General features: G+C 31.6%; 2 protein-coding genes across 4 annotated transcripts in view; both read right to left on the bottom strand.

Moving 5' to 3' along the window:
* LOC143075710 (sialate:O-sulfotransferase 1-like) overlaps positions 1-15745 on the bottom strand; it is a 156217-nt gene that overhangs the window by 103727 nt on the left and 36745 nt on the right. The gene's annotated exons all lie outside the window — the stretch shown is intronic.
* On the bottom strand, positions 8135-13707 carry LOC143075712 (uncharacterized). 2 transcript variants are annotated; one of them, XR_012978392.1, is made up of 4 exons: positions 11367-11385; positions 10239-10340; positions 9309-9410; positions 8135-8244 (listed from the first exon to the last, which is right to left on the bottom strand). XR_012978392.1 is itself a non-coding variant. In XM_076251267.1 (4 exons), the coding sequence occupies exons 1-4, from the start codon at positions 13694-13696 to the stop codon at positions 8210-8212; spliced, it is 312 nt and encodes a 103-aa protein (XP_076107382.1). In that variant the 5' UTR covers positions 13697-13707; the 3' UTR covers positions 8135-8209. The 2 variants fall into 2 exon arrangements, 1 of the variants encoding a protein (XP_076107382.1); XM_076251267.1 differs by lacking the exon at positions 11367-11385 and adding an exon at positions 13624-13707.

Below are 15745 nucleotides of genomic sequence, written 5' to 3'. Positions count from 1 at the left end.
CTAGAGTGCACGTGAAAAGCGGGAAAGGATATATACATAAACTTTATGCATATGGACAAATCCCTTAATTTAAATTAGTATTAGAGCAAAAATCGAGAATTATTTAAATAAAAAAAACAAAAAAGGAAATCTGACTATTTCCGTAGCGAAGAGATATTATGTTTCACCCTTGTCCGTTTGTATGTCCGTGGTCCGTGTAACACTTATCAATTCAAAGTTTTAAAAAGTTTTGAAATTTCAGATTTTTTTGAATTTTGATCTAAGTTTTAAAATATAAAAATTTCAAATTGTGTAAAAGTTTTGAAATTTTGAAATTTCAACCAAATTATTAAAATATTAAAATTTTAGATATCATTTATACATTTGATAGTTTAGGAATTTGATCAAACTTTTAAAATACTAAACCTAACCAGCAATTTTGATTATTTCACTTTTTGAAAGTTTGATTTTTTAAATTTTTGAATAAAATATCAAAAATAGAAAAGGGGCGAAAAGAGGGGTACCTGTATACACTGATATAAACACGGCTCTGATAACAATCATTCTTAGTTATAAATAAATAGCACGAAATATATCAAATCATTTTTAATTACAAAATAAATAATGAAAAGAAGAAGTGTTTTTTTTTTATAAAACATATTAAACATCACATTAGATAACAGTATCCTGAAATCTTAAGGTTGTGCATCTATGAAAATTAATAGTTAAACCTATTAAAACCGAAATCAAATACGTTGATTTAAATCTCTTATATAAGGTTAGCGTTTGAGATAAATAATTCAGAGCTATTTGGTGTTCCGAGTGCCCAACATTTAGAAGTAACAGTGAAAACTGACCAACTCGCAGTAAACCAAATAGTATTATTCGCCTTTTTGACGTTCCTGATGATGGTAGATCCAGAAACAGCGCTTCGGTCGCATGCAACTTTAAACGTTTTGTTTTCTTTTTTATCAATTGCATGACGATAATATATTGCCGTTTAAGATTTATATCAGTTCCAAGAAATGATACGGAAGGAATATTAATTAATGCATAGCGTCGAAATGAACGCTGTGCTAGGCGTGCTTCAGCTGGCCTCTAGACAAAAGAGTGTACTGGTTCAGTGATTATAGACGTCATACTAAACTCCAAAATATAACAATGAACTAAAATTAAAATCATACAAGACTTAAAAGGACAGAGACTCCTGAATTGGGACAGGCGCACAAATGCGGCGGGGTTAAAGATGTTTCGTGAAATCACAACCCTCCCCTATACCTCTATCCAATAAAGAATGAAAAACACACAGTAATACGAACAGTAAAACGCACTTGAAAAGGAAATAAAAGTCCTATGTCAGAACAGGAAACAAAAGAAACTAATCAAAATGACAATGATAATAAATTAACAAAGGACTACTATATATAAAGCTAGCAGTTACTGCCATACGCCAGCTCCAGACCTCAATTAAACTATAATTGAAAGGTTATGTCTTCATTATGCACACTCTCTCCCTGTTGTATTTATTGCTAATTTGTTCCGGAACATTCATGAAATATTTGTAACTGGCAACAAAAAATCGATAATTTAAAATTGGTTGTACAAATTACGAAGAAACTTAGGATTCAAATGCCTCGGACAAAGTAGCCCTTATCGATGGATTTTGATATGTTTTGACTTCACTTTGGCCCAACACCTCTTCAATTGTTTCGGTTTTTATTTTTCTTGACTTTCAAAGTTTCAGTTTTCAGCGTTCCGTAGGTGAATTCTTTACTAAAAATTCAGCATTTTACATTGTACTGGTTTTTTGAGAGCAACATTGGTGTAAGGCCAAAAATGGAAAAATCCATCATGCAGCCGACAGTGTGGCTTCTCTTTACAGGCCCCATTATGACTGGATGTACCTGTGTTCTTTTAGTTTGCTCAAAGTCAATTGTCGTACGATAACTTCAAAATGCTCAAATAACAAAATGCAAAGACGGAACAATAATATCTCTTAATACAAAAAAAAAATCCCTTTCCTTTTATTTCCTATTTAAAAACAGTGGTTGATTTAGGACTCATAATGGAGCTACGTATATGATAACCAGTCCAAACGTTGTCTTTAAGGGAGCAGCCATTTAACTTTGGAAGTGGGGTGTGGTTGTTTTGTCGAAGCTCTAACAATCTTATTAAGTTTTTCATCGCTATTAATCAACTTATCTGAATCAATATTTAACACTATAAGGCATGGAGAAAATTTGGATTCAGAATTTTTCTTTTGTCCTCTTTTGAATATTATTTTTTCATCAAATAGGGGATCAAAATATTTTAATGTACCAATATCGAAGCACCTCGTGGAAGTATCAAAGTAAAGTAAAAGTGACTATCTATATGTTAGTGGCAATAAGTAAAATTAGGCATTAAGCTTAAATCCTAGGCAATAAGCTAACGCATAGGCATTAAGTTATTGCCTGAAATTTTCAGGCATTAAGCTTATTGTCTGAAATCTGATGATGATTATTCATCCTATTGCCGAACATAATTTTAGGCAATAAGTAAACTCTGGAATTTATGCATATTGGGTGATTTATTCTTGATATAGAGTCGTTTTTTAATTATATTTCTAATTCTACATTTATAAATATACATAAATTTGACAGATCTTCAAATTTAGTAAGTTTATTTAGGAATTTTAGCAGTTGAAAAACAGAATTTACTCATACTTTTTTCATGTTAGTGTGGTATTACTAAGTATCAAAAAGACTCAAAAAAAAAAGAAATTGTATCCAATTGAAAAAGGGGGGAGATTCTATAGAATAATTTCAATTACATTTATTTGAAAATTTGTACACTTCATTAGTCTGGTTTGAACTGGTCAAAAGTAGACCAAATTAAGATAAGATTTTTTTTATCACACCATTTTCCATTTGTTTTATTGGATAAATAAATTGTCTTTGTTAATAGTTCCACAATTTGTGATAGCAAAATGATTTTTTAACACTCATTTCTATCAAGTTTTTATATTTCTAAATTATAATTTGATGCATTTTAGTATAAATAACATATTTTATTAGGGAATTTTTCCTGGACCCTTGTTGAGATTTGTCATATCGGCAATCATGCCACATCTTCTTTTTTTATATTTAGGATGACACTGGGCCCTGTACTTTTGCATCGTTAAAATCGGTGAAACTCAATTTTTTTTCTTCTGCTCATTTTCAAACGTATGTTATTTGCAGTAATAAAATAAAAATAAAAATAGTTGAAGTATTCAGTATTTATATGAAAGATGCTCGAGATTTTCCTATGAACTTTTAAGTATGAAACCGTGACGCTCCGAATTCAGGTCCCTAAAAGTTATGTGAAATTTTATCAATAGTACTGGACAGGATAAAACTTTACCTATGCCATGTATTTTTTTTTTATTTGAAACAAAGATCAATTCGGCACAAAGTTTTGAAAAGTGTAAATTTAAAAAGAGTATTAGGGGAAGTCAATGGTGGTATTACACATTATTTGACCATTCAGAACTTGTTTATCTTTGATTGTGGTACGCAAAAACTGTCTTGTAATGACCACTTTCATTATTTTATTTAGATTTACCTTTGTATATGATGTATACTTGTTTTGATCCTTCTCTTAATTATCAATATGAATCTTAAGCAAGGTAAATCAGTAAAGTCGATCGGGTATAGGATCAGATCTTGAATAACCATACTGTTATTTTTCTGCATTTAGATATATATTCTATCTGGGACATGCTATCAATTTTACATCACATTCTTCTAGCAGCTACAATATTTCCTACAAACTGAGACAACCGATAGATACCGATATGTGTTACGTAATTATTTCAAAATGGCGTAAATATCGTATAAAACTAAATGCCTTGCAACATGATGCAAAACAATATTTTTTTTGTTTGAATCATTTTTAGTTTGTTTTTAACATTAGCTGGTACGCTTAACACAAACATTTAGAAAGCAAGTGTGGCAATAATACATTTTCCGACGGACAATTAAAAAAATAAATATTTAAATGATGACGGTTTATGTTAGTATTATTCGTTGCACAGTTTACTAGTGGCCTAACACGATACATACGAGATAACTAAATTCCATATTGGAAAAAAGGGTAACACTGCAGTACCAAATATAACTTACTTCAACGGGTTCCAACACACAGTATAAGCCAGTGTTTCTAAGAAACGTTTATAGGAGTAATAAGGACAGTCTTGCACTGAATTCGATACAATACGTTTACATTATACATAATTCAATGTATTTTGAGGACGTGGTCTTTCAGTACGGAATTCAATGTTCCCGACTTAAATTCATCAGCAAAACACTCCAAATCTGCTTATACTATACAAGGAGCCTTCATTGCTCTCTCATAATTTTAAATGTTGGATGGTCGCTTTTCACGGCATCCTTTTTTTTACATCCCTCTTGTTCCCACAGTACTCTTGGTAGGGCGCGGTCTGTTAGCTGTATAGTTAAGACAACCTTTTAAAATATAAACTTTTCCATCGTGCTCAGTGGTCTAGGAAGATAATAATACCAAATATAACTTACTTCAACGGGTTCAAACGCACAGTATAAGCCAGTGTTTCTAAGAAACGTTAATAGGAGTAATAAGGACAGTCCTGCACTGAATTCGATACCATACGTTTACATTATACATAATTCAATGTATTTTGAGGACGTGGTCTTTCAGTACGGAATTCAATGTTCCCGACTTAAATTCATCAGCAAAACACTCCAAATCTGCTTATATTATAAAAGGAGCCGTCATTGCTCTCTCATAAATTTTAAATGTTGGATGATCGCTTTTCACGGCATCCTTTTTTTACAGCCCTCTTGTTCCCACAGTACTCTTAGTAGGGCACGGTCTGTTAGCTGTATAGTTAAGACAACCTTTGCAAATATAAACTTTTCCATCGTGCTCAGTGGTCTAGGAAGATAATAATCTTGATATTGATTGATCCGACCGTAATGTGAAAATTCGTCCTGTTCAATCATTAATAAGTCAACATCCCTTTTTCTTTTAATTCCCAGTGTCCGAAATCATTAGCGTTTAATATACTTTGGAGGAGGGTTTATATCACGCCAACATGTTTTGCCCCATCGTGTTCTGTATGTATGTGCTTTTCCCTTGTCAGAAGCCTGTAATTATATGGTTGTCGTTTGTTTTTGTGTAACATGTTTGTTTTCGTTAATTTTTTGTGCATTGTAACATTTAATTAGGCCGTTGTTGTTTTTGTTTGAATTGTTTTACATTTTCCATTTTTGAGTCTTTTACAGCACCTCGTCTTTTTTTATATATATCATCATAGATACATAGAGAAAAATTCTGAATGCCAGACGTGCGTGTTCGTCTATAAAAGACTCATTGATGACGCTAAAATATATGTTTTTTAAAAAGACTCAATAAGGTTACATGTGGAAGGGTATTGAGTACCCCAAATCCTCAAAGGTTTTGCAAAATACATCTATGGATGATAATTCCGTGAGTAGAACATCGTATTTTTTTTCGAAATCTTGTATATCTACATGTATGGTCATATCAATGAAAATTAACGTCGAAACAAAAGTGCATACATTTCAAGGTGAAATATCTGTATCGTCTAAAAAGTAAAATATAAAAATATCGAACACCAAGGAAAATTAAAAGCGGAAAGAATCTTACCAAATGACAAATCAAAAGAAAGGAAACAACTGTCATATTTCTGGCTTGGTTTAGGCGTTTCCTTATATGAAAAATGGTAGATAAAAATAAGGAGATGTGGTATGATTACCAATTATACAACTATCCACCAATGTTCAAAAGAAGTGAATTAAACCTGGTTTAATCGATAGCTAAATTTCTCACTTGTATTTCATTATATGGACAAAAAAGGTGTGAGGGAACCAAACGGACATGATAGGTAAAAATATCAAAAATTGGAATACTGCAGTCATCATTGTTTTAATCTTATTAACTAAAAAATAAATAGCAACATTTACTTGTATTAACACAAAGAAAACCAAATGGTATATAGACACTTTATGGCAATGTTCATGTTAAGCAAAACTGAAAAAGAGAATGCAGGAAAATGACCATAGCATAATAAAAACCATGCAGGATTTAAATAACTAGCCTCGCCAAATGTCTATACCAAACATTAATTAAAAGTAAAGGTTAATGATTTAAGATGCAAAGGCAAAGAACACCTGATTAAGAGGATACATAACGTCAGTACTAAGACTCTTTACTACAAGACCAGCATGTATATTATTTGCGTTGATACGGAAAATTTGTTAACACGGTCTTTGTATCTTCCGATGAACTTTTTCAGAAAAAAAAACCGAGTTTTTTTTTCAAATCTTTGATTCATCAACTTCTGCTCGGACGATTAAAAGTGTGAATAGCAGCAGCAAGCTCTTTAATACCGACTGAATGTTTATTATTTATGCAGGTGTTTTTATATTCCTGCTAAGATAGAAATAAATTGATGATTTCAAAATTAAAATCCTCTCGTTTGTCATAGATTTTGGTATTAAGATGACCTCAGATGTTAAATTCGATGCTAAGTCATGCAAGGTATACATAGATGGTCGTAACCGTCTGATTATATAATGGTAAAATGACAAATTCCTAACAATTCAAAACAGATCAAACTAATTCACTCCATTGTATAACTTTAAAATTGAAAAGAAAAATATTTCAAAATCGAAAGCCTTCTCAAACTGTTTTCTTGGTGTTTTTTTTTCTAATGATCTGCTGTAAATCTAATGTACCAGATGATAATATAAGGGGAAGCTTTTATAACATTCTGTATGTGCATGTCTAAATGCATGATCCTTTACGTGATTGTCTTTGGTTGCTGTCTGTCTTATTTTCCCCGAGGAAGTCAAGAATAATTTTTGTTTGTGACATGAGGACGCTTTACTGTGTTAGAAGCATGCGTGATATATTCTCTACATTCACTCTGACGGAACTGAATTACAGAATTGTACAAAATTCAGTTCCAGTAGCAAGAGATATAAGTTACAATAAGAGAGAAAAAAATCACAGACATAAAATCAAACTATAAAAATGAAATTATTCAGATGAAAAAAATAAATTAAGGTAAAAAAGTTTTCATTATCACTAGGGTTAAATTGTTTGAATTTGTTCGCTAAACTTTTAATACATTAGCAGGTAAATATCATCAGAGGTCCATTAGATCTTCCACTAAAGCTAAACATTGTTATTTAGGCTAGTTTTAGCTCAAAAACTTTTAAATTATTTTATCGACCTAGTTGTACATGCAAGTGCAGTCCAAAACTACCAATGCGTAATAATAATCTCATAGAGAAGACAATATTATACTTCAAATAAAGAAAATAAATATATCGAAAATTGAATTATTTGTCATATTAAGCAGCATTTGCCTTTGCCGTGAATAATTTATATAATTGTAAACCCTGTCATTCAGTCGAGTCTTAGAAATAGAAAACTAATTGTTCCGATGTTGGTTTTTTTATTTATTGTTTAACATATTTCTTTTTTATCTTCGAATTTGGCTTTATCAGCTGTTATAATATACACAATAACTCACTCTTCATTTTATTTCACCAAGAGTTCTATGAAGGTGATCAATAGTGGGAAGGAGTTGTCGGTCCTTCCGAATAACCGGAGGTCATCCCAGTTTTAGCTGTTTGTCGTTTTGTTCCTTGTGGTTTTCGTCTTGATCATAAGTCGTATATTATTATTAGAGACCCCTTGGTATCTGCAGTTGTTTTTCACTGTCTTAAAGTTCTGTATACATTTTTGATATTTTGTTAGTATTTTATTTGAATTTCAGTAATCCTAACCGACGGTGACAACATCAATGCAATACTGTCTTTTAGTACTCATCTAAATGTTTCATGTACGCGTTGGATTATACATACAAAGTATATTTTGATTTGTGAAAATTGAAGTTACTGTTTCATCACAATCATTATGTAAAACTCAAAATTGAAAGAATGTCCAATGCTATTTTCAACGATAAGGATTAAGTATACCAGTTAAGCTAGCTGGTCCTTTAAAATGATTCATAAACAGATCAGTGAAACCAGTCTGCGCTAAAAGGAATTTTTCAACACACAGTAAGGCGAATATAATTTCATAATACAAGCGCATTACTCAGTCTGTGGTTATTGAAAAATTTCATAAGTGGTTACATATATTTTATTGTTAAATTATGTAAGCCTCATTGCTGTCCATGCTTTTCCCATTCTGGCTATTTCCTTAGTACTCCTGTTCCCCTAGGGTAGTCTGCAGTAAAACATTTCATGAATTAATGAATATAAAACGTGTACAAAATAGTTTATGCCATTGATATAGTTTGAAATAGACTATCATTTTGGTTGTTTAGTGTAACTTTGCAACAAAGAACACGACGGATGCCACTTGGGGAGCAGGGTCTGTTGTTACCAAGAAACAACAAACGACACAAAGAAAAACAACAGTGTACAAAACACAATATAAAAAACTAAAGATTAAGCAATACAGACACCATCTTAAAACCGGGAATGATAGCAGGTGTTCTAGAATTGTTTACAGTTCTGTGCCAAATGTGACGACTTCATGGTACTCGCAAAGTATAAGTCGATAAGGTACAATGTATATCTATTGCAAATCACTCAATAGGATATTTGCAAATGAGTTTTATATTACCATAAGCTGTCACAAAATGGTTAAATAAGCAATCGGTCATGTAAAACTATAATCCTGCAACTTTACTTGAAAATGAAGTATGACAAAGGGAAGACAATATTGTTACTGGTATAAACAACGTTAACAGAGACTTTGACAAACTTCAGAATTAAAAACTATTATCACAACTAAAGTAAAAACAGAAACCCCTTGAAAAATAAGGATGATGTCAGTTGATGGTTTATGGTAAGTAGATTCTACTTCACAAGTTGTACTTGTCATGTTGCTCTACAAAACCACATAAGTGACCTACCAGAAATGCAAATAAAATAAATATGGAACATATACTAAAAGATACCCCTGTCAGATATGACAACTCATTTGCGTTACCAACAGGTCAATTTAAAATTAATCTCTATCTTACGGATGACTTTTTGAACATTGAAAAATCTACATACTTTTGTTATATTGTTAAACAGATAACGATTTAGATGAATAATAGACCTTTAGATAGTTGAGTTCCGGTATTTCTTTTCTTATTTTTTGGGGGAATATTGCTCATCTAAATACACGCGAATACAAAGCAATGCCAATTCACAAAAAAAACGGACACGAGAGAAAGAGTATATATATAGTAAATTGATGAAAATTTGGTTTCCGTCAACTAAGATGAAAGTACTTACCAATGCAACTTTGACAACATTTTAAGAGCATGTAATTGCGGTTCTTATAGCATTGTCCATCCATAGCCCAAGAACGACAACTCGGGTTCTGGTCAATACAACCTACAATATCAATGTACTTGTAAGCATTTATCCTACAGTATCAAAGCACAGGTATGTTTTATAAGTAACTAATCCTACAATATCAAAGTACAGGTATCTTTTATAAGTAACTAAACTTACACTATCAATGCACAGGTATCTTTTATAAGTAACAAACATTACAATATCAATGTTCAGGTATCTTTTATCAGTAACAAAAATTACAATATCAATGTTCATGTATCTTTTATAAGTATCAACAACTACAATATCAATGTACAGGTATCTTTTATAAGTATAACAAAACCTACAATGTCAATGTTCAGGCATCTTTTGTATGTTACTAAACCTACAATAGCAATGCAGAGGTATCGTTTCGACTGTCATACAAGTGAAAGGTTTAACACGCCAGGTTTATTCCACATATCTACATGATACAATGCCTGTACCAAGTCCGGAATGTGACTGTTGATATCCATTCGCAAGATGTATTCGAGCTTTTGAGTTTTCCATTTGATTACGAACTTTCCTCGGAGTTTAGTATTTTGGGGATTTTAATTTTTATAAGTGACTAACATTGCATGTTAGGCATTTAACATCGGAAATAACATGCAGCGTGCTAGTAAGGGATGAATCATCTTATTGTTTGCAGCCTTCAAAAATACTGTATTCAATATTTACAATTTGAATACAGTTGGAACAATTTTCACATTATTTTGCTATAATATGCTAACCTCATTTTTGAAAGCCGAACGTAAATTATAAATGTTCTGCAAACATGTGGTACGGACACAAAATATCGTGTTACTATGACGTATTCAACTACTGGCGATTTTAATGTATACTTACTATTACAACTTTTACAACAGCTGACACGCATATAACCAGGGTTATTATCGCATTCTCCAATACTGGCCCAGTAACTACATTTTCTGTCCTTGTCTCTACAGTCTACAAAAGCAGTGAGGCAATGCAACTTCATAAATACCAGATGTTCATAGATCTAATTGCTATTTAGGAGTTATATTTTGATAAGAACGTCACTGATGAGTCTTATCATGTAAACGAAACGCACGTCTGGCGTACTAAATCATAATTCTAGTACGTTTGATAACTAATTACGACATTTGATCCGACGATGATTTGCGATGGATGTACTTTGAAGTCATAGAACGATAACTTTTATTTTGTTGCGTACGAGATTGTCTTTTGTGATTCCAAATTTTACAGGAACTTTATTGGTGCCTAGCAGTGATGGACAAACAGCGAAATATTTGGGGAGCCTTGTATTAATGAGTTGTCTGAAAGTTATATTTCTTTCATTTGTAGCAGAATATTACTTTTACAAAATTGTAAATCTAAAACTTCAAAATGTATGGGGCAGAGAAATCGGTACCGTAAATGTGATTACAACTATGGTTTATAATGATCTACTCCCCTCCCTCCACCGTTTATTGCTAAGATAAAACTAACTCAGATTAAGTACTTTTTCTATTACTCCTTACACATAGAGTAGTTTGTAACTCTGACAATATGATCATCTACTCACTTTGCCGTTTATTTCTAATTTAACCGACTTTGCTGCCATAGAGCTATAGAAAAACAGTATTTTATTTTTTAAATGATACACGAACACTTTTTATTTTTTAGACGGATGATTTGTATATATAGAATATCTCATTCATATGGTGGCCGGTTAAGGCTATTTCGCGTTTTTCGTTATCGCGTTTTCGCGTTTTAGCCCTTCATATTCTATAGGTCGAAAACGCGAAAAAGTGAAAAAGGCGAAATATTTTTTCTTTCCGATTTCGCGTTTTCGCGTTTTCGATTTTTTGCGTTTTCGATTTTTCGCGATTTCGCTTTTTCGCCTTTTTGCGATTTACATTTTATTATAATATAACATTTAAAATACAATTGGAGACAAGACTACAAAGTCATTCAAATGATTGTGATATAAATTTCATATTTGTGACGTACTTTAAATATTTTCATAAATTAGACAATTCCTTTACATTCTTTGTCGACTGAAAAAAAATAAAAACAGATGCATTTGTATAAAATGCCTTTAAATGTACAATTTTCCTTTAATCAAACACATTATTAAAGTTTACAAATGACTAGACGACAATTAAAATCAGGATTATTGGGATCGGAGTATGTGTTTATCTTTTCGTTGCGTTCTCGTGCCATTTGAAACATAATTTTATATATGTTATATGACCTTCTGGAACGATTGGGTAAATAAAAGCTTACTGTTTGTCTTTTTGGCTGTATTTCGTTTTATTTTGCCATTGCATTGTCAGTATGTTTTCGACTCATAAGATTGAATTGGCCGTTTGTGTATATTTCGCCTCCCTTATTGTGCAGCAGCAAATATTTCAGGCAAAATGGTGGTCGAAAATGTGAACAATGAATGTATATCGTCATTCCGAGAACGATAGATCTTTGATTGTTTCTGTTTATAATATGTTTATAAAACAGTCATTGCCTTTATGTGACAACATTTCTATATATGATGTAGACGACTTTTCTGCTGATGGAAACTTGACGTTATGCAATCCTTTCCGGCGACGTCATGCAATTTCTATCTTTTCCCGTCGGCAACACTCTTTCAACGCTGATATATTAAAAGGAAGTTCGATAACCCCATGAAATTTATATATCAATAGAAAGGAAAATGCGACCACAAAAACATTTAATTTTTATAGAAAAATCGTAGGATTGGTTTTAACTGTAGAAAAAATTAAGCTTGAATTTCTTATTTTGTGTTTAAATTAAACGTTATGTCTATGTAATTCATGTTGTTTCCTTACCATTTTCAAATGTTTGGAACTCCGAAATAAGATCGGTACCAACTTTGATTTTTCGATTTTTTATTATCTTTTTGAAAGTTCTACGTGTATACAATTTCTTTCAAAAATCGCTGGACCTTCCATTTACGTACCTAGCTGTTACCTTAAGGTCTAAGTTACAGCGTTATTTCTTACCTACAGATACGTTACAGTTGTATTTACTTACATCTATACTATTAAACGAGAAGACCTCATTTTGTGTGTCGCTTCTCTTCTTTCCACAATAAATTAATCAACACACCTCTGTGTCCTATAGGTACAGTGCATAGTCGCATTTGTCATACATTCATATTATTATTCAGATTGAGTTATTTTGGGAGAAAAACGAGAAAAAAAGGCAGCCGGATATTGTCCCGTCTTTGGACGAAATTTTAAGTCAGATTAGACTTCCGGTTTGCGTTTTTCTGTATACTTTGAACATACATATATATACAAAGAATAAAGTGTCTTTTCAGAATTCTGTATGGTATCATTTTCAAGTTTACTGTCCACGGCGGTCACAGAGTTTATTAAATAGAGAGGGTCTATATACTAAGTCTGTCTATATCAATGACCACCATGGATCGATTAGTAAACTTAATATTGAAAGTAAATACACTATATACTTATATAGTAATGAATGTTCATCATATACAGATAAGCGCTAAAATATTGATGTGAACTTTTGATACCTCTTCTGAAATTCTCCAGTCATTTAATCTTTTACAAAATTCATTGATTACAAAAAAAAAAGATGATGTGGTACGTATGATTGCCATGTTGAGACAATTCTCAACAAGAGCCCAATATGACACAGAAATTAACAACTATTTGTCACCGTACGACCTTCAACAACGAGCAAAGCCCATACCGCATACTCAGCTTTAAAAGGCCCCGAACTGACAATGTAAAATAATTCAAACCAGAAAACTATCGGCCTTATTTATGTACAAAAAATGAACGAAAAATAAATATGTAACACATGAACAAACGACAACCACTGAATTACAGGCTCCTTACTTAAATGTTCATAACATACTAAATGTATGTTCATATTGAAATTGATAGAAAACCAAAATTGGGAATTTTGAAATAAAGGAGGAGGGGTAAAAAAAAAAAACATTTTACTGTCCCCAATAACCTATGACTTATGATACTTTAGCTGAAATTCTCCAGTCATTCAATATTTTACAAAATTCTTCCAACACTTTACATACTTTAAACTACGCTCTGAATACCCGCGATTTCGCGGGTGTGTTCTAGTATACATTTATAAGACTAAATACTTATCCGTTTCAATGTTCAGTCCCTACCGTTATCCAGTCATCCGTTTCAATATTCAAACTTAAAGACCTTACCGTATTCCACTCAATCATTTCAATTACCTAACCTTAGCTGCTTACCTTTACCTAACGAAGTACCAGTAACAAAACTGTTTAAAACTACAACGAATAGAACAGCAACAAACAACTGCATTTTGTAAATCCCTGAAAAAATGAATTGAATCAATGATATGCAATTAATTAATAACCGCCTGGATTTAAGAACTACAAAACCATTCACATATAGATAAAGTACAACATCAAATCAAACAGATCTGGATGTCAACCGATGGATGTATAAGATGAGAAATCGCTTCAACACTATCATCCATAAAAAAATCTTATAGGGAGAGGGAATATAGAAAACAAAAGTACAAACTATTTCCTAATATCTTCAGGAGTCCCGAATACATTTTGTATACAAAAAGTAAAAAAAAAAATTGATGATAAGTGCCTTTTCTTTTTTTTTTAAAACTAATTGAACTCATACTTCCAAAGCTACATACTTGAGACGGACATGTTAACTTATGAATGAATTATATATTAAAATTTATATATAAAGATATCTAAATGACTGGATGATAAATTTTTGAGTACTTAAATGTACGTATTTACAAAGAAACTGTTCTTTGACTTTAAAAGGCACCAATTGATTGTTTCCATTTAGTTATAGCCTTATTACAACACAATGTTAAAGTTCCCTCATTGGAATCCACCTTTTAAAAGATGGAATTTACTTAAATATAAAAGATAAAAACATTCAAAACAGAAAGTAGGATAAATAAGTACAATCAACATATTTACGTGGCTTGAAATGTTTAAATGTGATTTTAGAAACAATCATTATTAAGTTCTGGATCTAATATGAAGATGATTCACTTGTTTGAATTGTATATATATCATGAAAAATAAATAGAATGACCACTGAACTATAACAATACCAACTGGTCAATTTAAATGTCCAAATTGTATTGTCAATTTTACAATATGGTTGTACAGGTTAACAGTAACACCTATAGTCATGTTCCAGCAAACAAATTTTATTTCAACGTTTAGTATGCACCATTCTTAAACCTGATGTTTGTTGGGAACAATAGTGAGCTGTTCTAAACACATAGCATATGTAGCAAAGAGGGTTTTTATTACAAAACAATAATTTACGGGCACAATTTTATTAACATCAATTTTTATTTCTCACCCCCTTTTGTACTAAATCATAAGAAGGACGACCCTCAGTCTATTAATAATTTAAAAGAATTGGAATCACCATTGTATATTTTAGATCAGTATTCACTCTTGACGAATAACAAATAAATGAATTCATAATACAAATTTGAAAATGTCAAGATATTTGAAATGTTATGATATAATTTGAACAGAATAGATTTCAAACGTGGTGGTCAAATCAAAAATGAAAACAGCATGTCACATGTTCATTTACATTCCAAAATAGCTAAGATATCCGTAAATGAATTCGAAGTTAAAGACCTTTGAAAACCCTAGCATTTCACCACACTATATCCATTACAAAAATGTTTACTTGATTCTTTTTATCGTCAATATTAGAATGTATTATACTGTTGTTTTTCTCCTCTGCTGAGGCATATGATACAAAAAATTGCATATCGAATGTATGTCATCTGATGTCCGACGTCCTTAATTGTTTTTACTTTTTGAACCACATAAAAGGATCAATATAGTAACCTATTTTTTCAACATTGTTGAAGCATATGATAGAAGATGAAAACATGACATTTTCCATATTATATGTATAATCAGCCCATGGGCTAATATTGAACCTTAGGATGATAAAACAACTGATGTGAAAAATACCATGTAATAATTCTTATATGATTTGCATATTAGGGAAAACGTCGATATGATTGGTCGAGAGGACTTCCGGTAGTTGGTCCTGACGTTGTTTATTTTTCAATAGATAACGTTGACCGAACTTCTTTTCGTAACCAATGTAAACAAGATAGCGGCGATAATAACACGACGTTAACAAAATTTATTTTCGCTGCACGTTAATCGCTAAATTAAATAATAATAAAAAAACATTCGTTTGAATGATGATAAGAGTTTTTGAAGTTTATTTTTTATTAGATAGCAAATTTCATTGAGTACATATTTTTGCGTTAACCAACAAATATATTCATGCTACATGCCTATCCAATGACACAAATATACAATTTACGTGTGA

The sequence above is a fragment of the Mytilus galloprovincialis genome, chromosome 5 (genome assembly GCF_965363235.1).
Source record: "Mytilus galloprovincialis chromosome 5, xbMytGall1.hap1.1, whole genome shotgun sequence".
Classification (NCBI taxonomy): Eukaryota; Metazoa; Mollusca; class Bivalvia; order Mytilida; family Mytilidae; genus Mytilus; species Mytilus galloprovincialis.
The sequence above is the reverse complement of the archived record's forward strand: the minus strand, read 5'-3'. Positions and strand labels throughout refer to the sequence as shown.

Excerpts from the sequence above, each read along its gene's own strand:
- LOC143075712 (XM_076251267.1), bottom strand. The coding sequence starts at position 13,696 with ATGCAGTTGTTTGTTGCTGTTCTATTCGTTGTAGTTTTAAACAGTTTT. Across the intron at positions 10,341-13,623 it reads TGGTACTTCGTTAGGTAAAG|ACTGTAGAGACAAGGACAGA; the intron begins GTAAGCAGCTAA and ends CTGCTTTTGTAG. Across the intron at positions 8,245-9,308 it reads ATGTTGTCAAAGTTGCATTG|ACTACCCTAGGGGAACAGGA; the intron begins GTAAGTACTTTC and ends GTTTTACTGCAG.